This window comes from Rhinopithecus roxellana, chromosome 17 (assembly GCF_007565055.1).
Source record: "Rhinopithecus roxellana isolate Shanxi Qingling chromosome 17, ASM756505v1, whole genome shotgun sequence".
NCBI classification, from domain to species: Eukaryota; Metazoa; Chordata; class Mammalia; order Primates; family Cercopithecidae; genus Rhinopithecus; species Rhinopithecus roxellana.
In genome coordinates, this window is record NC_044565.1 from 69,561,862 (window position 1) to 69,585,688 (window position 23,827).

General features: G+C 40.7%; 1 protein-coding gene across 8 annotated transcripts in view; it reads left to right on the forward strand.

Annotated features, from left to right (window-relative positions):
- Positions 1 to 22,342, forward strand: part of ZNF512 (zinc finger protein 512) — a 39,606-nt gene extending 17,264 nt beyond the window's left edge. For 4 of the 8 annotated variants that reach the window (XM_010371208.1, XM_010371210.1, XM_010371211.1 and 1 more), the window contains 8 exons: positions 252 to 338; positions 1,195 to 1,293; positions 1,875 to 2,042; positions 6,640 to 6,834; positions 14,374 to 14,475; positions 15,472 to 15,534; positions 16,698 to 16,796; positions 20,398 to 22,342. In XM_010371208.1, coding sequence (XP_010369510.1) covers positions 252 to 338; positions 1,195 to 1,293; positions 1,875 to 2,042; positions 6,640 to 6,834; positions 14,374 to 14,475; positions 15,472 to 15,534; positions 16,698 to 16,796; positions 20,398 to 20,703 — 1,119 coding nt within the window. In that variant the 3' untranslated portion in view covers positions 20,704 to 22,342. Of the gene's footprint in view, positions 1 to 251; positions 339 to 1,194; positions 1,294 to 1,874; positions 2,043 to 6,639; positions 6,835 to 14,373; positions 14,476 to 15,471; positions 15,535 to 16,041; positions 16,886 to 18,888; positions 18,968 to 20,397 lie in introns of those variants that run through there. The other 4 variants (XR_004054430.1, XR_004054428.1, XR_004054429.1 and 1 more) reach the window with 4 other exon arrangements.
- The last annotated feature ends 1,485 nt before the right edge of the window (positions 22,343 to 23,827 follow it).

Here is a 23,827-nt window from a genome sequence, read left to right on the forward strand (position 1 = left end):
CAGGGCTAAGTGCCTAGCCCATTACTTGGCAAATATTGGCATTCAGTTAATGGTAATTCTTATTATTTTATAAGTGAATTGCCTGTATTTTGCCCTTGAAGACATGACACTGAGTTTCTGGGATTTTGAGATATAATGACTATTGAAGTTGAGAAATAAAGGAGACATAGATGAAAGCATTTTCGTAGGACTTGGTGACATTCTGTTTCTCTGTGGAACAACCTAGCACTAAGCAGTATTTTTCCTTCTAGGAAATGTTTACTTGTCATCATTGTGGGAAACAACTTCGTTCACTGGCAGGGATGAAGTATCACGTCATGGCAAATCATAATAGTCTGGTAAGAGTGTCTTCTGTCTTTTGTGAGTGTTTGGATGTCTTTTTTTTTTTTGAGATGGAGTCTCACTCTGTCGCCCAGACTGGAGTGCAGTGGCATGATCTCGGCTCACTGCAACCTCCACCTCCTGGGTTCAAACTATTGTCCTGCCTCAGCCTCCCAAGTAGCTGGGATTACAGGCGTGCGCCACCACACTCGGCTGATTTTGTATTTTTAGTGGAGATAGGGGTTTCTCCATGTTGGTCAGGCTGGTCTTGACCTCCCGACCTCAGGTGATCTGCCTGCCTTGGCCTCCCAAAGTGCTGGGATTACAGGCGTGAGCCACCGCGCCCAGCAATTTTTTGTATTTTTAGTAGAGACTGAGTTTCACCACATTGGCCAGGCTGGTCTCGAACTCCTGACCTCAGGTGATCCGCCCTCTTTGGCCTGCCGAAGTGCTGGGATTACAGGCGTGAGCTACTGTGCCCAGCCTGGATGTCTTTTACTTACGTGAGTGTAGATATCTCAGTGCAGATGGCTCTGGGATTTAATAAGGGTGTGAGTAAGAAGAGCCTTTTGATAAAAGAGTTAATGTACAACGAAACCTTTGCATGAATCCATAAATATTTGTGTGTTTAGGTTGGCTCCAAAGGTTCGTATCCTGGGAGGTAGAGGCTCAGAACTCTTATTTCCATTATATTCACTTCCTTTGTTTAGGAGAAGATGGAGAAAGCCAGGAGTCAGATAACTTGGGCTTCATTAGCACCAGCTTAGCTGCCAGTCCAAACCTTGATTCTCCTCTGATATTTTTTTTCCCTGATATTATCTGATATTATCTTTTACATGAATCATCATCTTGTTTGCTTCTCTTGATTTCTAGCCCATTTTGAAAGCCGGAGATGAAATAGATGAGCCAACTGAGAGGGAAAGGCTCCGAACGGTTCTAAAGAGACTGGGAAAGCTCAGGTGCATGCGTGAGGTAAGGGCCCAAGGACAGCAGTTCCTTCTCCCTGAATTCTCAGGTCAATGTCTTCTGTTCTTCTTTCCATTTCTTCTCTTCCTCATTGTTGACTTCCTAGTTCTGCACTATTTTGGTCTCTTGAATCATTAATAGTTCTTTATTTTCTTCCTCATTTCCAAAAAATTATTTTTATTCCCCTTCCCTTTGTTTAATGGGGTTTCCTTACCATCCATTTTTTAATGTGATGAAGAGGATCCCAGTGACCCTTCACTGTGCTGAACTTTGGTATAAATTGCTGGGTATTTGATATTGGGATGGGGTTGAATCACAGACCAAAGAGAAAGCTGTGACATAGAGTAGATGCACAGTTGTAGTTTATCAAGGGCTACTAAGCTGATTGAAAATCATGGTTGATTTTCAACCATAGGGTGGCCAGAGACAAGGAAGGGTTGTGCCGATGGGAGATGTTGGAGAGTGTCTACTGAAATCAGAGGGTCTATTTGTATTTTGTGGTGGTGCATGCTTTATGACTGTTTAGAAATTTAGGGATCATGTCAAAAGATGTAAGATTATAGTTTAGGCTTCTCTCCTGTGTTCAGAGTTGCTCCAGTAGCTTCACCAGCATCATGGGATATCTTTACCATGTTAGAAAATGTGGCAAAGGGGCTGCAGAGCTGGAAAAGATGACCCTGAAATGTCACCACTGTGGAAAACCATATAGGTCGAAGGCTGGACTTGCGTATCACCTGAGGTCAGAGCATGGGCCTGTGAGTACTGATTCCTTTCTATACCCTGCATGGGGATGTATTTGGTGGTGAGTCCTTAGCCCTCTATCTTCCCATATGTGTTTGGTTCCTCATTTGTATCCTCTTTTAGTCTCTGAATGCTTGTGTTCGCTCTTCTTTGTTCTTTCTTTGTCCTTTTCTTATTTCTGCCTTTTGAACATTATTAGGTTAGATAAGTCAAAATTCAAAGTATAGTTCAGGCAGAAGTAAACTCATTATTATATATTTTATATCATATATTTTTATATAGTGTATATATATTTTATATATATATATTTTTTTCTTTAAGAGACAAGATCTTGCTGTCTCAGACTTGAGTGCAGTGGTGGGATCATAGCTCACTGCAGTCTTGAACTCTTGGGCTCAAGCCATCTTCTTGCCTCAGGCTCCTAAGTAGCCAGGACTACAGGCTTGCGCCACATGCCCAGCTAATTTTTTTGTTTTTCATTTTTTGTAGAGACAGGTGTCTCATTATGTAGCACAGACCAGTCTCGAACTCCTGGCCTCAAGCTATCCTCTTATCTTGACCTCCCAAAGTGCTGGGATTATAGGTGTGAGCCACCGTGCCCAGCCCATTACTTAATTAGTTCATGTATTTATATATTGTTGAGACGGACTTTCCCTCCATTGCCCATGCTCGAGTGCTGTAGAGCAATCTTGGCTCACTGCAACCTCTGCCTCCCAGGTTCAAGTGATTCTCCCACCTCAGCTTCCCAAATAGCTGGGATTACAGGCACGTGCCACCACGCCCAGCTAATTTTTGTATTTTTAGTAGAGACGGGGTTTCACCATGTTGGCCAAGCTGGTCTCGAACTCCCTATCTCAGGTGATCTGCCCACCTCGGCCTCCCAAAGTGCTGGGATTACAGGCGTGAGCCACTGTGCCCAGCCCCATTGTTATCCTTTTAAAACTAAAGGCATTCCCCCATAGCTAGAGCTTTTATGAGCATCTGTCCAGCTGGTTCCTCTTTCATTTTTTTGGTTTAATTTTTTTTTTTTTTTTCTGATTACATTTCCAAGGTTTCCTACCCTGTGGTTTATTTTTTTTTTTAGAGTCATTTGTTAAGATGTAATTTACATATGATAACGTTTACCATTTTAGTGCATAATTAGTAAGAATTTTGACACATGTATATAGTCATGTAACCACTATCACACTCAACACGTAGACTAGTCAGGGTGCCTTAGCTCACACCTATAATCCGAGCACTTTGGGAAGCTGAGGTGGGTGGATTGCCTGAGCCCAGGAGTTTGAGACCAGGTTGGGCTACATGGTGAGACTCTGTCTCTACATAAAATGAAAAAATAAGCCAGGCATGGTGGTGTACACCTGTAGTCCCAAGTACTTGGGAAACTGAGGTGGGATGATCACTTGAGCCCAGAAGGTTGAGGCTGCAGAGCTGTGATTATACCACTGCATGCCAGCCTGGGTAACAGAGTGAGACCTTGTCTCAAAACAAACAAAAAAAGATGTTTTATAATTCCGTCACCTCCTGAAGTTGACTTATGTTACTTTAGTCAGCCTTTTCCTCTAGCTGCAGCCCCTGGCAACCACTGATCTATTTTCTGATCCTATAGTTTTACCCTTTTCAGAATGTCATGTAAATTGAATCACACAGCATGTAGCCTTTGAGTCTAACTTCTTTCATTTACCATAATCCATTCGCAATTCATCCATGTGTTGCATATATCATTAGTTTATTCCTTTTTTTTTTCTGACTAGGATTTCATTGTATGGATGTTTCAAGTTTGTTGTTTATCTACTTACCGGTTGAAGAACATTTGGTTGTTTCTAGTTTTTGACGATCATGAATAAAGCTGCTATAAACATTCACAGAGGGTTTTGGGCTGGGCATGGTGACTCACACCTGTAATCCCAGCACTTTGGGAGGCTGATGCAGGTGGATCGCTTGAGCTCAGGAGTTCGAGACCAGCTGGGCAACATGGTGAAACTCCGTCTCTATAGAAAATACAAAAATTATTTTCTATTTTTGGGCGCGGGTGGCACACGCCTGTAGTCCCAGCTGCTTGGGAGACTGAGGTGGGAGGATGCCTTGAGCCCAGGAGGCAAAGGTTGCAGTGAGCTGAGATGGTGCCACTGTACTCCAACCTGGGTGACACAGCAAGACCTTGACTCAAAAACAACAAAAAGATTGTTGTGTTTTGTTTTGTTTTTTTGAAACAGGGTCTTGCTCTTTTGCCCAGGGTGAAGCCACCTTGGCTCACTGCTACCTCTGCCTCCCGGGCTCAAGCTATCCTCCCACCTCAGCCTCCCAAGTAGCTGGGATTACAGGCGAGTGCCACTGCGCCCAGCCAATTTTTGTATTTATAGTAGAGATGGGTGTTCGCCATGTTGGCCAGGCTGATCTTGAACTCCTGGGCTCAAGTGATCTGCCTGCCTTGGCCTCCCAGAATGCTGGGATTACAGGTGTGAACCACTGCACCTGGCAAAAAAGGTTTTTATGTGAAAATAAATTTTAATTTCCCTTGGGTAAATACTTAGGAATGAGATTTCTGGGTCATATGATTAATGTATATTTAACTCATAAGAAACTGCTGCATTGTTTCCCAAAGTGGCTGTGCCATTTTGCATTCCCACCGGCGAAGTATGAGAACTCCGTTTGCTTTGCATCCTTGTCTATGTTTATTATTGTCAATTTTATTTTTTGATTCATTCTAATAGGTATGTAGTAGTACTTTACTGTGGTTTAAATTTTCATTTCCCTAATGACTAACAATGCTTAATGTTGTTGACCATCTTTGCATGTGCTTACTGGTGATTTGTATGTCTTTAATGAAGTGTCTGTTCAAATCCTTTGTTCATTTTTGGGGGGAAGATTTTTGTTGTCTTATTAAGTTTGAGATGTATTTTGGGTTTTTTATCATTCCGGATACAAGTTCTTTATCTTTTTTTTAACATTGTCTTTTGAAGAATAGAGTTTTAAATTTTGGTATAGTTCAATTTATGTATTTTTTCATTTATGGAAAATGCTTTTGTCATATCTAAGAAATCTTTGCTTAACTCAATGTATAATTTTCTTTCCTTTTTTTTTCTTGAGATAGAGTCTCGCTCTGTTGCCCAGGCTGGAGTGCCCAGTCTCGCTCTGTTGCCCAGGCTCTGTTGCCCAGGCTGGAGTGTTGCCCAGGCTGGTGTGATCTTGGCTCACTGGAACCTCTGCCTCCCGGGCTCAAGTGATTCTCCTGCCTCAGCCTCCTGAGTAGCTGTGATTACAGCTGCCGGCGAGCGCACCTGGCTAATTTTTGTATTTTTAGTAGAGATGGGGTTTCACCATGTTGGTCAGGCTGGTCTCAAACTCCTGACCTCAGGTGATCCGCCTGCCTCGGCCTCCCAAAGTTCTGGGATTATAGGCGTGAGCCACTGTGCCTGGCCCTTAGTGTATAATTTTCTGTTGCTACTGTGAATCACCACAAACTAGCTTAAAGCAACACAAATTTATTATCTCACCGTTCTTTAGGTAAGAAATCCAGTTATAGGATGCTTCAGCTCGTTCCTCTGCTTAGAGCGTCACTAGGCTGGAATCAGTATCGGTAGGGCTGTTGTTTTTTAGAGGCTCTAGTGGGAGAATATGTTTCCAGACTCATTCAGATTGTTCAAGAATTCAGTTCCGTGCAGTTGCAGGAGCTCCTTTCCTTATTTGCTGTGGGCTAAGAGTTCTTCGTTTCCAAAGGCCACCTGCATTCCCTGGCTCTTGGCCGTAGTATGCAAGTCAGAGATAGCAGGTTGGATGTCTCTCATGCTTTGAATCTCTCCTGCCTCTTCTTCTGCTGGATCTTTCTTACTTAAAGTCAACTGATGGTAGACTTTTATCACATCTGCAAAATACCTTCACATCAACACACTTAGATTTATGTTTGATTGACTAACTGATGACTGTATCCCAGCCAACTTGACACATCAAAAAACCATCATACACAGGATCACACACATTTTCTCCGTTGCTCTCTTCTAGAAGTTTTATAGTTTTATGTTTTACATTTAGGGCTATGGTCCATTTTGAGTTAATGTGTATACATAGTGTGAGGAATGGGTTAAGATTTGTTTCTTTGCATACGAATGTGTCTTTTAACCACTAAGAAGTCTTTTTTTTTTGAGACAGAGTTTCATTGTCACCCAGGCTGGAGTACAATGGCAGTGATCTTGGCTCACTGCAGTCTCTACCTCCCTGGTTCAAGCGAGTCTCCTGCCTCAGCCTCCCGAGTAGCTGGGACTACAGGCGTGTGCCACCACGTCCAGCTAATTTTTATATTTTTAGTAGAGACAGGGTTTCACCATGTTAGCCAGGCTGGTCTCGAACTCCTGACCTCAGATGATCCACCCGCCTTGGTCTCCCAAAGTGCTGGGATTATAGGCGTGAGCCACCGCGCCTGGCCCCAAGAAGCTTTTTTTTTTTTTTTTACCAGTAAAATATACATTGATATGGTGGAACTTGATGCTAGTGGTTAGTAATTTCTACTACATAGCTCTTTTGATATTTAGAGCAGGAAGCTCAGCCTTTAATCACTGGCTGTGATAGATGTCACTTCTCAGGCCTATGTTTTGCTATGTTTCATTCTTGCAGATATCCTTCTTTCCAGAGTCAGGACAGCCAGAGTGCTTAAAGGAGATGAACCTAGAGTCAAAGAGTGGGGGCCGAGTTCAGAGACGTTCTGCCAAGATAGCTGTATACCACCTGCAGGAGCTGGCCTCTGCTGAACTGGCCAAGGAATGGCCCAAGAGGAAGGTGCTTCAGGACCTGGTACCTGATGATCGAAAGGTAAGGCAGAAGCATGTATCAATTTGGGAACCATTATGTCTAACGTTGTGTCTACTGTACACAGAGAAGTAAATGTACTTGAGTGAGTACGTGATAGGCAGTATTTTGTTGTTTATCTTTGGAGATAGAGTACATCTGATCTAGCTTCGGTATTTGGATTCAGTTAGGTTCTAGAGCGACAGTCTGTTTCGTAAATTCCTTAAAGAGCCCTCTTAATTCTGGACTACTTCCAGAGGGAACCTGAATTCCCAGATTAGATTTTTGTTTAATGTGTTTTTGTTTTGTTAGTTCATATGTAGTAGTTTATATTTAGTTGAGATAAGTGGTTTCAGTTTGTTTTGTAGTAACAGAACTCCTCTCCCCCGCTTTTTTCAAAATAAAATCCTATGCAAAACACCAGTATATAAAATAACTTAAAAACAGATTTGCTCTGAGTAGCTGTGAGTAGTGAGCCCAAAGCCTTGTCTACTTGGCTTTCTTCTTCTTGATCCTTTCATTGTTGCCCTACATGGCCCCAAGCATACTTCTGAGGGGTGCAGAACCTGTTTGGAAGCCCTTGGATCTATTAGAATCTATTAAAATAGATCATAGAAGAAGGGGCATTATTTAGCCAAAAGGAAACAAGGATATATGACTATGGGACTGTCTTGGGAGCAGGTTGAAGGGATACGTAATAAGGAGTAAGAGAGGAGCAAAGGGCTCTTATTCTCCAGGGTTTCAAGAAGTTCACATTTGGCATAGGGCTCTGACCTATGTGAGAGGAATGTTATGTCTTACAAGAAAGTAAGGCTGGGCGCAGTGGCTCAAGGCTGACATTCCAGTACTTTGGGAGGCTGAGGTGGGTGGATCATGAGGTCAGGAGATCGAGACCATCCTGGCCAACATGGTGAAACCCCATCTCTACTAAAAACACAAAAATTAGCCGGGTGTGGTGGTGGGCATCTATAGTCCCAGCTACTCAGGAGACTGAGGCAGGAGAATCGCTTGAACCCGGGAGGTGGAGGTTGCAGTGAGCCGAGATTACATCACTGCACTCCAGCCTGGGCGACAGAGTGAAACTCTGTCTCCAAAAAAAAAAAGGAGAGGAAAGTAAGGTCAAACCCTCGTTTTCTAATACTTATGTCTTTTTTGGTGTAAAAATCAGTCAGGGCGGGATGCGTGCTCAGTCCAGGTGTGGTAGGTATGCGAGGCAGGATCGGACCCTGGTGGATGCCCGTCTTACTAAAAATACAAAAACTAGCCGGGCGACGAGGGGTCGCCTGAGTCCAGAATTGGATTGTATTTTTGAACCCGGGAGGCGGAGCTTGCATTTGCACTGCACTCAGGGGGGGGCAAACTCAGTTCAAAAAAAAAAAAAAAAAAAAAAAAAAAAAAATCAGTCCAGGGTGGTTATGACTCTTGGTTAAGCTTCCTTGTTCTTAGGACTTGTATTTTGAATATAGAGTTAACTTTTTGTTTGGACTTATTTCTACATTTTTTTTTTTCCCTGCTACAGGCTAAAGTACATAGCTATCTAAATCCAACTTAAATGTGGGTTTTGCACAGTGATAGTTGATATTACAGTCAGGTTTCACTGTGCATAGGATATCATAAGGAAATTTAAATATTTGTTAACTGGCCGGGCGCAGTGGCTCATGCCTTTAAAGTAATCCCAGCACTTTGGGAGGCCGAGGTGGGCGAATCACGAGGTCAGGAGTTCGAGACCAGCTTCGTCAACATGATGAAACCCTGTCTCTACTAAAAATATTTTAAAAATTAGTGGCTGGGCCTACAGTGGCTCATACCTGTAATCCCAGCACTTTAGGAGGCCGTGGCAGGCCGATCACCTGAGGTCGGCAGTTCGAGACCAGCCTGGCTAACGTGACAAAACCCCTTCTCTACTAAAAATACAAAAATTAGCTGGAGGTGGAGGCGGGCACCCGTAATCCCAGCTACTTGGGAGGCTGAGGCAGGAGAATCGCTTGAACCTGGGAAGCAGAGATTGCAGTGAGCCAAGATCATGCCATTGCACTTCAGCCTGGGTGACAAGAGCGGAAATCTGTCTCAAAAAAAAAATTAGCCAGGTAGGACACACCTGTAGTCACAGCTGTAGTCTCAGGTACTGGGGAGGCTGAGGCAGGAGAACAGTTTGAACCTGGGAGGCAGAGGTTGCAGAGAGCCAAGATCATGCCACTGCAATCTAGCCTGGGCCACAGAGCAAGACTTCATCTCAAAAAATAAAATAAATAAAATAAAATAAAAAACATAAAATAGAATAAATTTGTTGGCAAACGCAGTGGCTCACGCCTGTAATCGCAGCACTTTGGGAGTCCAAGGCGGGCGGATCAGGAGGTCAGGAGATCAAGACCATCTTGGCTACCACAGTGAAACCCCATCTCTACTAAAAATACAAAAAATTAGCTGGGCATGGTGGTGCTTTCCTGTACTCTCAGCTACTCAGGAGGCTGAGGCAGGAGATTCACTTGAACCCGGGAGGCAGAGGTTGCAGTGAGCCGAGATTGCGCCACTTCACTTCAGCCTGAGTGACAGAGCGAGACTCCGTCTCAAAAAATAAATAGATAAATAAATAAATATATTTGTTAACTCATTGATAAAGTTGGGTATTCTCATCCAGCAGATGCTTTCCTAAAATCATCAAATAGGTTTTATATATATATATATATATATATTTTTTTTTTTTTTTTTGAGACAGCGTCTTGCTCTGTCACCCAGGCTGGAGTGCAATGGTGCGATCTCGGCTTACTGCATCCTCCGCCTCCCAGGTTCAAGCGATTCTCGTGCCTCAGCCTCCCAAGTAGCTGGGATTACGGGCACGCACAACCACGCCCAGCTAATTTTTGTAGAGATGGGTTTTGCCATGTTGCCCAGACTGGTGTCAAACTCCTGAGCTCAGGCAATCTGCCTGCCTCGGCCTCCTGAAGCGCTAGGATTATAGGCGTGAGCCACTGTGCATGGCCTGGTTTGTATTTTTGACAGTGTATAGGTAAAAGGCGTTATTCTTTCTTAAATATAAAAATTTTATCTTTTTGAGTAGATGACATATTCTTCAAATGGTTAAAAAACTCAAAATGATGCTAAACATTGAATTAGCCCACTCCCACTGTGTCCTTGTTCTGTCCTGTCCCCATGGTTAACCATTCTTATCAGCTTCTTGTGCATCTTTCCACTGTTTCTTGATGTATATATAAGCAATGTATATTCTTTTTAAAAAACTTCTAACTTTGAAATAATTTTAGACTAGTTAGCAGAGTTTCCAAATGCTCTTCACCTAGCTTCTCCTAATGCCTTACATAACCATACCTTAGGATATTATGAGGATACCACATTTTATTTCATTTCTGTGTCTCCTTAGTCTCTTCCAATCTGTTATAGTTCCCCTGGCTTTGTCTTTTATGTCTTTGATGCTGTTGAAGAGAACTGGCTGGTTATTTTGTAGAATGTTCCCCAATATGGATTTGCATGATATTTTCTCAAGATTAGGTTGAGAGTTCTATATGTCTTTGGCAAGAATACCACTGAAGCAATGTTGGCCCTTCTCCATGTATCATATCAAAAGGTATATGATGTTGATTTGTCTCTTACTGATGATGATAATTTGATTAGTTGCTTATGGTGTGTTTTCTAAGTATCTTAATGGCAAAACTACAATCTTCCCATTTGTAATTAGTGAATATTTTGTGGGGAGATGGAATATGCACATATCCTGTTTCTTATACTGTTGCCTACTTAGATTAGCATCCATTGACGATATTTGCCAGTAACAGCTTTTTTTTTTTTTTGGTTTTTTTTTTTTGAGACGGAGTCTTACTTTGTCACCCAGGCTGGAATGCGGTGGCGTGGTCTCGGCCCATTGCAACCTCCGCCTCCCGGGTTCAAGCGATTCTTCTGCCTCAACTTCCTGAGTAGCTGGGACTACAGGTGCGCACCACCACGCCCAGCTAATGTTTGTAGTTATAGTAGAGACGGGGTTTCACCATATTGGCCAGGATGATCTCGAACTCCTGACCTTGTGATCCACCCCCCTCGGCCTCCCAGAGTGCTGGGATTACAGGCATGAACCACTGCGCCTGGCTGCCGTCAACAGTTATGCCTGTGATGTTTACATAATGATTTTCAGTTTCCATCTTTTTTTCTATAATTATTGATTAGAACTCTACTGTGAAAAGATCTGTTGTTTTTCTCTATTTATTTGTGTAAGTAAAGACTCAATGATATTTATTTTATTCCATGGGTTATAATCCAGTACTATTATTATTTATATTGCTGCTTAACGTGTCCCAGATTTGGCAGTTGAGAGCTCTTTCAAGTGGGCTCCTATGTCTTTTTGACATCCCCTATCTTTTTTTGAGAACATTTTTCTTTTTTTTTTTTTTTTTTTGAGACGGAGTCTCGCTCTGTCGCCCAGGCTGGAGTGCAGTGGCCGGATCTCAGCTCACTGCAAGCTCCGCCTCCCGGGTTTACGCCATTCTCCTGCCTCAGCCTCCCGAGTAGCTGGGACTACAGGCGTCCGCCACCTTGCCCGGCTAGATTTTTGTATTTTTTTAGTAGAGACGCGGTTTCACTGTGTTAGCCAGGATGATCTCGATCTCCCGACCTCGTGATCCGCCCGCCTCAGCCTCCCAAAGTGCTGGGATTACAGGCTTGAGCCACCGCGCCCGGCCGAGAACATTTTTTACTTTATGACATGATAAGACAGGCCGTAGGCTTATCTTCCATTTTTCCGGCCCCAGCCCTGGAATCAACCATTTCTCTAAGGAATCCTGGTTCCTTTTATTAAAGAATATATTTAGAAGTGAACATTTTAGTCCTTGTTCTACTGGAGTGTCATTGTTTCTGTGCCTTCTTGGTAGATAGAGTTAGGATATAAATGCATGTATAGTCATACATGCACACATACACATCCATATTTATTTTTATGGCTATCTGTATGTGTATTAAAAGCCATGAGACCTTCATTTCCAATCCAGCACCACAAGTTTCCTTCTAGTCTTCCTTTTTCCTTATTTGTAACTTCTTTCTCCAACAGTGAGAAACCTGGTTCTCATTATCCACAGTATATTTACTTATTTGCTCAATTCTAGTAGTACATAAAATAGTTTTAGAATTACCAACTCATTCCTCTGTAAAAAACAAATTTTCTATATTTGTATATACCTCTTTTCATCTTGTGCCTTACAGTATATAGTGAAAATAGTATTTTCCAAAGTTACCGAGGTTGGTTTTTTCTTTCCTGTCCCCATCATTGTGTCACTTATTTGTAATAGATTCATGTGTTATTTTTATTAAGTTTTGGGTTTCCCCTACATCCTATTTAATGTAACTAGTCATTTATTTTGGGAGTATATGAAACCACCATGGTTCTAAATCAGACATATTCAAAGAGATATGTTCTGAGTCACTACTCCTCATCCCAACTATTCCATTCCCATTCCCCTTTTCTTTCTACTGTGTTCCCATATACCTCCAAAGATAACCAAACTCATTCGTTTTCAGTTTATCCTTCCTGTATTTTTATGTGGTGGATCATCAGATACATGTATATTTTCTTATATCCCCTTCTTTCTTACTACAGATAATTTTTTTGTTACTCTGCTTTGTTTCACTTAATAATATAGTTGTGGCCGGGTGTGGTGGCTCATGCCTGTAATCCCAGCACTTTGGGAGGCTGAGACAGGCAGATCACGAGGTCAAGAGATTGAGACCATCCTGGCCAACATGGTGAAACTCTGTCTCTACTAAAAATACAAAAATTAGCTGGGCATGGTGGCACATGCTTGTAGTCCTAGCTACTTGGAAGACTGAGACAGGAGAATCGCTTGAACCTGGAAGGCGAAGGTTGCAGTGAGCCAAGATAGCAACAGTGGACTCCAGCCTGGGCAACAGAGCGAGACTCCATCTCAAAAAAAAAAATAAAACAGACAAACATATATATATACAGTTGTCCCTCAGTGTATGTGGGACATTGGTTCCAGGACCTCTGTGAATACCTAAATTTGTGCATGCTTAAGTTCCGCAGTCAGCCCTGACAAACCTGTGTATATGAAAAGTGGTCTTCTATGTAGATGGGTTTTGTGTACCGAAAATACAGTATTTTTGGTCTTTGGTTGGTTGAAAAAATCCACATATAAGTGGACCTGCACAATTCAAACCCATGTTGTTCAAGGGTCAACTGATTATCCTGGAAATTACTCCACATGTGTTTATAGAAATCATCTTCATCTTTTTTTATAGCTGGATAGTACTTCATTTACATAAATATGATAGTTTATTACTAGTTTATTACTATCATATTTATGATACATTTATAACTGTATTTATATAAACTATGTACTATGGAGCTGTAAAAAAGATTTTAGATAGGCCCATTTACACTAGCTTCAGAGGAGATTAAATGCTTATAAATAAAGCCACCTCTGTACTCTATGAAAGTACTGTGTACTCTATTCTTTCAAAGATTTACCAGAGGTTCTTTGGGCTACCTTCCTTACTTTCTCCATTACCTTTATGGGCTTTGAGTATGTTTTTTTTGTCGCGGAGAATCAGCTTCTTTTCAGACACTTCCATTGTCAAAGCAGGAAGATTGTTTACTCACCAGAAATACAACTATTTACCCATGGACTTTGCAAGAATTGTCTGTGCAGGTTGCTCTCTCCTCTCTGGAAACTCTAGTTGTAGTTGTAAGGAGAGATCAACTCAAGTCAAAGCCTGTAAAAAAAAAGTGCTAGAAATAATTCTACTTTTGAAGTATAAGCAAATATTATGTATTAGCTGTTCCCTGATTTCTCTCACATCCCTGTTTCATCTTGAACCTTAATTTTTTGTTTTAGAATTTTAAAAATACCAAAATTAGCATGTTATAATTGAAGAAAAATTAGAAATGCAGATAGGTAGGAAAAAATATTAAAATGATTCAAAATTCTACCAGAGATGTAGTTGCAGCTACTCGGGAGGCTGAGGCAGGAGAATGGCGTGAACCCAGGAGGCGGAGCTTGCAGTGAGCCGAGATCGTGCCATTGCACTCCAGCCTGGGTGACAGAGTGAGACTCTGTCTCAAAAAAAAAAAAAAAAATTCTAACAGAGAAAACCACTGTTAATATTTTGATTTATACACTTCTAACCTTTTACTCATCTGCATTTATGATGAGTATATGAATGCGAATTTGTATCCCTCTCTCTCTTTTAACATTTTTTAAATTTATTTTTTTCTTTCCTAATCATTAGAACCTATGAATCGTTCTTTTTTAACACATATTTTAATTCTATGTAGTACTCTGTAGCTTTTTTTTCTTTTTAAACTGTAGGTGAAATATATCTGAGTCTCTTGTCCTCTGTTAAAAATCAAACTTTTCTAAGACAAACAATAGACCATTATACTTACCAGTTTCAGGTACTTTACAGGGTCTTATATCTTACAGTTTTTTTGTATACAAAAGTATAGATTTCAGAATTATATAACCTAAAGAGTTGGGTGTCAAACTTTTGGGATATTTTGGTTGGGAGTTGGATTTATCTAATGTTTCTGGTTGTCTTGTCTTGTAGTTAAAATATACTCGCCCAGGGCTACCTACCTTCAGCCAGGAAGTACTACATAAATGGAAGACAGATATCAAGAAATATCATCGTATTCAGTGTCCTAACCAGGTGGTTCTTTCTCATTCATTTATTCAGTAAATATTTATCAAGCATGCTTTTGTTATTTATTCCTTCATGACAAAACACCTGAGCCTCAGTGGCTTAAAACAATTATTTTATTTGTTCACAATTCTGTAGAGCAGTAATTCTGTAAAGGCTCAGCAGGGCAGTTCTCCTGCGATATGTAGCATCAGCTGGAATCACTCATGAGAGTGTGTTCAGCTGGAAACTCAGTGAGACTGGAATGTTCAAGATGGTTTCTGTGCAGCTGCATTTATCTGGGAGGTTGGCTGTCCATATGGCCTCTTTCTCTAGCAGAGTGGTTGGGCTACCAGCAGGGTACACAGTGACTGACTTTTCAGAGAATATTTTGAGAACATGAAAGCAGGGCTGCACATCTCTTAAAATCTAGCTTCAGAATTTGCCAGCATCACTTCCATGGTGTTTTATTGATCAAAGGAATCATGGGACTAACCCAGATTCACAAGAAGGGTAACTAGACTCTACTTCTTGATGGCAAGAGTGGAAGATAATTTGCAGCCATCTTTATTTTTACGATTCTAAAAATATTTTTATTTTCTAGAGTCAAGATGAGGGAGAGAGCCATCTTTAAACCATCACAGCTATAGTAGATTCAGTACTTTGCAGAGGAGTAAATACAAAAGAAGAGGGAACACATTTGCACTAAATAAAGCAGATTTAAAAAAAAAAAACTAACTATAATTTTCCATGTTTCTCTTAAGTGTCAGAGAAAGTACCAAGGGAAGGAAATGGCTTAATCTTTCCTAAAAAACTTGTTCACCTTCTGTTTCTTTTCTTTTTACCTTTCCTTGGCTTTTCTTCTTGCTTTTGTGGCTTGCATGTATATTCTTTTTTCGTTTGGTTTGTGGCACAGATTATTGGTTTTCTTCCTTCAAATGTGGAGTTGGTCAGCGTAAATGGCTAGATTGTTCAGAGAAAGGAGCTATTTGGCATAGTCTTCACACTATTTCTTCTCTTTTTCAGGGCTGTGAGGCTGTCTACAGTAGTGTGTCTGGCCTTAAAGCTCACCTGGGCTCTTGTACATTGGTTTGTAACTTTTTAAACTTAATATCTTAACATGTCCTCTAAAATAGTCTGACATGGAAGAGAATTCAGTTTAGGTGAACAGCTAGTTGTCCTGTTTACCATTATCTTCAGAGGCTGCTTTAGTTTTTCATGTCTCAAAGATTATTGGTTTAGTATTGGGTGGGATGCCAGGGCATGTCCAAGGCTTAGAAAAGATCACCATAGTCACAAGTCATTATCAAGTTAAAGGAATTCGGAGAAAAATATATTTGTTCTGAGTTCCTACCCTGAGTTCCTATCCCTGAATTCTAAGAGATTCAGCTCCTTGCATTTGAGCGTCTCCTACGCTGGGCCTGCCCTGTTTGGGTGGGCCTGAAACTTTGTAGAATCACCTTATATGTGCTTATCTGGATTGGTAAAGATCCTCTATACCCATCTGAACCATACTGGCCTCTGGGGATGGGAGGTGGGATAGGGTGTCAGGCTAACAGCGATTCACCTCACTGAATCTTTTCCATGTTGACCCAGGTGTCCTACAACCTACCAGCCATGGGAATTGCTGCCATTTTCCAATCTCCTCACACAAAATGAGCACCATGGAAACCTGAAGCTTCAGGAGGGGAGAGAAGTCTCAGTTGAAGGCAACAAGGGAGTTGTAGGCATCTAAAGCAGCTCTGTCCAGGGATGCTTAGGAGTTTGTCACCTTGACCCTAGTTTCTGAGTCCTTAAACTAGGTATTATGGATGGTACTCTTCTAATTCTGGATTTTGAAGGCACTTTTTGCAACAGTGGATCATAGTGGGAAGAATTGTACATTGGTGCCTCTGGTGAATTTTGGGCATTTGATCATTTTGGGGGAGGAACCAAGACAACCTGGAAGTGAAGTTAAAGCAACATAGGAAGCTAGAAAGATGTGGCATGTTACCTGAGAAAAAGTAGGAGACTTTCAGGTTGTGTTGAAGTAGGGTGGGTGATGGGAACAGAATTACACTAGGATGGATTTATGTTGGTAATCATCCATCCAAGCTGGTTTTCCTAAATCTATTACTATATTTAATCTTTTTCCTTCTTAACCTTTGCTGAAATAGAATTCCCTCTTTTCATCTCTAACAGTCCCTACACATAACCCAGGTATGTGTTTCTGAATTTACCAATAATTCTTTTTGTTTCTCTCTTGGAAATAGGGAAACTTTGTGGCTGGAAAATACAAATGTCTTCTATGTCAGAAAGAATTTGTGTCAGAGAGTGGTGTCAAGTATCACATCAACTCTGTCCATGCTGAGGTGAGGTTTTTGTAATCCTGTGGACCTGATATGTAAGCCACAAGAGAGGTAGGCTTTGTCCCTGTTGTTACGGATTAAGGATCTCAAGGAAAGTAACTCTAAAGTGGTTACCAGAGACATTAGAGTTAAAATATTCTCTAAACTTAGATATATAATTGTATTTTTCTGTGAAAGTATTTGAAGACACTCTGACGGGTGGGTGGAGTGGCTCATGCCTCTGGTCTCAGCACTTTGGGAGGCCAAGGCAGGAGGATCACCTGAACCCAAGAGTTTGAAGCTGCAGTGAGCTGATTGCGCCACTGCCCTCCAGCCTAGGCAACAGAAATCCTGACTCAAAAAAAAAAAAAAAAAAAAAATCACTGTGACTGTAAGCATCCTTGAACTCTTCTTTTTTTTTTTTTTTTTTTTTGACAGAGTCTCGCTCTGTTGCCCAATCTGGAGGGCTCATTGCAAACTCCAGCTCTCGAGTTCAAGCAATACTCCCTGAGTAGTTGGGATTACAGGCATCTGCCACCACACCTGGCTAATTTTTGTATTTTCAGTAGAGACGGGGTTTTGCCATGTTGGCCAGGCTGGTCTTCAACTCCTGATCTCAGGTAATCCACTTGCCTCGGCCTCCCAAAGTGCTAGCATTATAGGTGTGAGCCACCATGCCCAGCCTGAACTCTTCTAATTCCTTTAAATCCAATTAGTTAAACATTTGGGAACCAGGTTGAATTTACATGTTCGAAATTCTTGTTTCACAGTGATCTCTATACATTCATGCCTTCTAGCATTCTGATGTCTTCCAGCAACCCATTTTTAATGCTGTTTAAAATACTGGATGAAACAACTATAAAGGACATTATTGAGACAGTTGGGGAAATTTGAATGCTGACTATATTAAATAATAGTATTGTGTCAGTGTTAACATTCCCAAAGGTGATAGTTGTAGTCATGCAGGAGAATGCCCTTAGGCAGATATATGCCGAAGTGTTTAGGGATGAAGTATTATGATGTCTGCAAGTAACTTGCACATCGTTCAACAAAAGAAAAAAGGAGGGAAGAAGGAAGAGAGGAAGGAAGGAGATTAACAATGGTAAATTTGATTGTTCATTGAACTGTTACAACTTTTCTGAAGGTTTGTAAGTTTTCAAAATAAAAAAATTTAAAAATTGTATATTAAAATGCTTTAAAGTTCAGAAGGTCAAGGATTTTCTCTTGGGGAAGGTTTTTAAGTAATAGAAGTGAACAGAGAAATTGTTTATGATATAATTATGTACTCCTACAACAGCTTAGGAATACAATGTGCATTCTCTTGGAATATCTTACTGCAGAAACTATTGCTGCCTGATGTGGAAAAATAAAGGGAACACCTTTATTTATTCTCTGCCCTCAAATTTGATAGTACTTAACAATGTGAGTTTTAATTACTTCCATAAAGTTTGGTTTCTGTTGCTTTACTGGCATAAGCTTTCAGAATCCCTAACCAAAATCTGAGATGTCTTCTGAAGGCAGTCATATCTTTTTAGTCATAATAGCATATCTTTTTTTGCTTCAGGGAGTATTTAAAAGGTAAATATCAGCGGGGCACTGTGGTTGACGCATGTAATCCCAGCACTTTGGGAGGCCGAGGCAGGCAGATCACCTGAGGTCAGGAGTTTGAGACCAGCCTGGCCATCATGGTGAAACCCCATCTCTACTAAAAAGTTAGCTGGCATGGTGGCGGGCACCTGTAATCCCAGCTACTTGGGAGGCTGAGGCAGAAGATTTGCTTGAGCCCGGGAGATGGAGGTTGCAGTGAGCTGAGATCGCGCCACTGCACTCCAGCCTGGGTGACAGAGCAAGACTCTGTTCAAAAAAAAAAGGTAATTATCTCCTGACAAAATCTGGCCTTTATATAGTTAACTGGTTTGTCCATTTTCTTCCTAAAAAGTTAAAACCAACGGAGTTGGAACCAACAAATTTCATTTGGTTTGGGGCATGCTCCCAGGCATTCGTTTATTGATTTATGCCTCTATTTATGAATTTCGTGGGTGGTAAAAACATCTTTACCCTGTTTCTTCCTCCCTCCATCACATTTTCTTACACTCCTTTTTTTTTTTTTTAACAGAAAATTTCAAACACATGAAAGTAGAGAAAGTAGCATAATGAACCCAGTGTGCTGTCAGCCATCCTCAGCAATCATCAGTGTATGGCCAATCTTGTGTCATTTATAACCTCACTTTTCTCCTCCCTTAAAGGCTTACTTTAAAGCAAATTCCACATATAATTTCAGCTGTAAGTGCTTCTTTCAATATGTATCTGTAAGAGATAAGGACTTTTGAAAACATATGACCACAAACATCATTATACCTAAAAAAGTTAAGAATTTTAATATTATCATATATCCAGTTGTTATTTAAATTTCCCTGATTATCTTATAATGTTTTTTCAGAGTTGATTTATTCAAATTAGGATCTAAAACAAAGTCCAAATATTGCATTTGTTTGTTTTAACCTAGAGCAGTACTATCCAAAAAAAATGTACTGTGAGCCATGTATATAATGTAAAATTTTCTAGTAGCCACATTAAAAAAGTATTTTAAAAAGATAAAACTAATGTTAATAATTTATTAAGCCCAATATATCTAAAGTTATTTTTAACATGTAAATCAATAAATTATTGAGATATTTTACATTTTTTTCATACCAAGTCTTTGAAATTTGGTGTATATTTTACATGAAAGCATATCTTAATTTGTTTTACTTACATTTAAACACATCACTTACCACACGTGGCTAGTGGCTATCTCATTACATGGTACAAGACTAAAAGCTTCCTCTTCATTTTTACACATTTGCCATTTATTGAAGAAACCGGATCACTTGTCACATACATGTACCCACATTCTGGAATTTTGCTGATTGCACTCTATGGTAGTATTCCTCTATCCTGGCTATTTCCTCTTTTGCTTTTTGTTGTTGTTGTTGTTTGTTTTTGACGTACAAGGACCACTGCAGTGGAGTCTTGCAGTGGGGCAGAGAGATTGGGCTCAACTCCCTATCCTGACTTTTCCTGTGAATTGGTAGATTTAGAAGATTGAACAGATCACTTGATAAGATTGAAGTTCTTTGGTTTTTGGCAGAAATACTTTATAATTGGATTTAATGTCCCCTACCCCTTAATTTTTTAAAGTGAGCCTCGAAAATGTTAAGTAATTTGCCCATGGTCACGTATCTAGAAACAGAGCTGGGATTTGCACCCAGGAGGTCTTGGCTGCAAAATTCATACTCTTAGTTACGATGCCATCGTGGAATAAAAATCTCCTATGGCTCAATGTGTTACGTCTCACGATGAGATTTATACTCAGGAGATATAAGAGTGGGATGATGCTAAGTAAACAGACTTTATAGATCATTTATTAAAGTCCCTGGAATTATGCCTTACAAAATATGTGCTTATAATAGCTGCTCTGTATTGGATTTCTCCATCTTAAAATATAGAATCCTGAGGTATGGTTCCATATCTGTTTCCTTCTTACTGTGTTCTGCCCTAATCATGCCTTTTTTCCATTCTTCCTCCACCTTTATGTTCTTCAGTATAGTTTCAACTGGATGACATTTCTATTTTGCCTCTCTAGGACTGGTTCGTTGTAAACCCAACAACAACCAAAAGCTTTGAAAAGCTGATGAAGATAAAGCAGCGGCAGCAAGAAGAAGAAAAGCGGAGGCAGCAGCACAGGAGCAGAAGGTCTCTAAGAAGGCGGCAGCAGCCTGGCATTGAGCTTCCCGAGACAGAGCTGAGTCTTAGAGTAGGGAAGGATCAGAGGAGAAATGAGGAACTGGTAGTGTCAGCCTCCTGTAAAGAACCAGAGCAGGAGCCAGTGCCAGCACAGTTCCAGAAAGTAAAGCCCCCAAAGACTAATCATAAACGAGGAAGGAAATAGGCAGTCAGTGTAAAAACGCTCCTAAGAAAGCAGATGTGATGCTGTTGTCACGGGGACCTGTGCTGGGAGGACTGAGTGAAGATTCTTTCAGCTGTTTGTGTAAGGCTGTGACTTTCTCAGCTCCTTCCTCCTGTGTAAATTTCACTGTCTTCCCTTTTTACACTTTGATTCCCCCCTCCCCTTTTAGTAGGTTTTCCTGCTATTCCTCCTCAAGTCCTCTTGTTTTTTTCTTATCTTGCCCAAAGAGCTCCCTCTCAAGGCCAACTATAGGCTCCTCTTGCCCTGTACAAAACTAAGAAACCTCTTTGGTTGTCCTTTCCTTCCTGGGGTATAGAATGTTCTTGGAAGCTCCATTGATTTAGTAGCTGCTCCATCATCTAGCTTGTGAAACCATTCCAGATTAATTTTTTAAAACCATAACTGGTTTGTCATTTTGTATTTGTGATATAACAAGTCTAGAAGCTAGAACTGTTGTCATTCATATAATAAGCTTACTCTGTCTCCTTGGGAAACAAACTTTATGGAGGCTGTTTGTCCTCTCAATATGATTTTAAGATTGAAAGTAAGAAAATGCATTTAGGATGAAAAATCTAGAACTACCCTATGCTGTTTATACTGGGAAATGCTTTGTACCAAGTAGCAGTGACTAGACCCACAGACGTGAAAAGCAGCCCTAGGAGTAACGTGACCCAAACATTAAAATGACAGGAAAGAGAAAGTAGAAGCAGCAATAAATATTGCCCCAACTTTCTTGGAGCCTGAGGCCTCATCCATAGCTATGATCACTTGCCTTCTGAAGCTTATTTTTGCTTCTTTGGTTTTAAGAATTGAGAAATATCACATTGCCCCTGATGTTTTGACAGTCTCCTAGTGCTCCTGGTAGTGCCACTGAGGGAAAACCAAGGTGCGCATTCCTTCTCCCTGGACTTTACCTCACTTGTTAGTTTACACCCCACTGTTTTCACCCATCCCCTTAGCCAACCTCTGTCTTTTTGAATTTTCTGAGAATATCGTCCTATCCTCTTTTATATATGGAGTTCTATCCTCTTTATATCCTGACACTTTGACACCAGATGTAGATATTTATCTGGAGCTGGAAAGAAAAATTCTTTTTCTGTACCTCATGCCTACCTGGTAATGTTTAATGGGTTATTTCTCTTTGAGGGTGGCTTTGTCTGGAACATTGGTTAGAGCAGCTTTGTTGTCGTGTTTCTGGATTCTCTTCCCCGTTTTGCGTAAATATTGGTCTTATATATTCTTGCCTATTTTGTGGCATACGCCACATAAAAAATGAACCCTGATACAGATAAGTGCTACCTTTTCAAATTCTGAAAGGCTATTACCACTTTAACTCTCTGTGCTCCTCCAAATAGCTTTAAAATGTGGGCTTTTGTGAAGACCACTTTCAAACAAGGGAGCACCAAAACCTGAATTGGTTACTGCCAGAATAGGTAGTTTTGAAACAAGTTAAGGACATGGTATGTGCACTCTGCATTTTCATTGGCAGTGTGCCCTTAAAGCTGTTTCAGTAGATGAGGGTTGTCAGGGAGGAGAAATGAAGAAGCTATGTTAATTTCTGGTGAGTAAGACCTGGGGAATGTTTGGCAATGACAAAAGAAATAAATGACTTTCAGAAAGATGTTTCCAGTGTTCTTTGACACCGACTTGCTGCATAACTCCTTGACACTGTATGGGGGTAAGAAGAGGGCTAGAGATGGGGGTGAGTTTGAAATAAATTCCACGTGCGGTTGTCTCAGTAGTTCTTTAGTTAACCTGAATTTTAACCTGAATTATGCTGGTTAAAATTATATCTTTAATTTAACCTGAATTATGCTGGTTAAAATTATATCTTTAATTTAACCTGAATTATGCTGGTTAAAATGAGTAGTTTGAGATTAAAGTGGATTCGAATAGGAAACTTGCCCAGTCTCATCCAGGGACCCCTTGCAGGCATTCCTTTTCTTTTTCCTGACCAAGACCAGGGATCAGCAGGACTCAGTAAGACTATTCTAATCACAGTATTGAGTTTTAAATTTTTTTAAAAAAAATTCATTAGACTAACATAAACTAATAAGTTTGACAGTATTATGAACTTTCATACATGGTTTGGAATGCAAATTGGTACAGTCACTTCAAAAGTGATTTGGCAATAGCTAGCAAAGTTGAAGATAGGTACCCGAAGACTTAACAGTTTATCTCCTGGGCATACACAGAGAAACTCCTCTTGTCGAGGCATACAAAGAGACACAAAAAAGAATGATTATTGCAGTACAGTTTACAAGAGAGAAATACTGAAAACATGTATCAGAGATCTACTTTCACCTCTGCAAGTTATGGGATTATAGAAAAAATGACTAGACTGTATTTCCCAGTTATCCCCCTTCCCTCCACTCTCTCTAGTGAAGGAGAGCCAGCTAACTCCTTTCCCATGGAATGTGAGTGGAGTGATGAATGCCACTTGCAAGTTAGAACTTTGAGTGGATGTACCTCCAAGCTTTCTTTGCCCTTCTTCCAGCTAAATGCAGATGCTGATGGGGCCCTATGAGATGGAAGAACACAAAATGGAAGGGATCTTGACTCCCTGCATCACCTCCTGAAGGAGAGCCACTTGCTTGCCAACCAGGAACATGTATCTGTGAGACTATTAAGTGAGCAAGAAATAAATGTCTGTTACTTGAGACATTATACATTCTTGGGTCTCTTTGTCAGCCTGCTCTAATACACAATAATTATCTATTATCAGAATGGATAAATTGCAATATAGTCATACAGTAGAATACAAGCTACAAAATTGAGTAGGGTTTCTTGTATCATCATGAACATGTCTCAGTGTTTGGGGCCCGGCACGGTGGCTCACACCCGTCATCCTAACATTTTGGGAGGTTGAGGCTGGAGGATCGCTTGAGCTCAGGAGTTCTAGACTAACCTGGGCAATGTGGTGAAATCTCATCTCGACAAAAAATTAAAAAATTAGCTGGACATTGTGGTGTGCACCTATAGTCCCAGCTACTTGGGAGGCTAAGATGGGAGGACTGCTTGGGTCCAGGAGATCGAGATGCTGCCATGAGCTGTGATCACGCTACTGCACTTCAGCCTGTGTGACACAGTGAGACCGTCTCAAAAA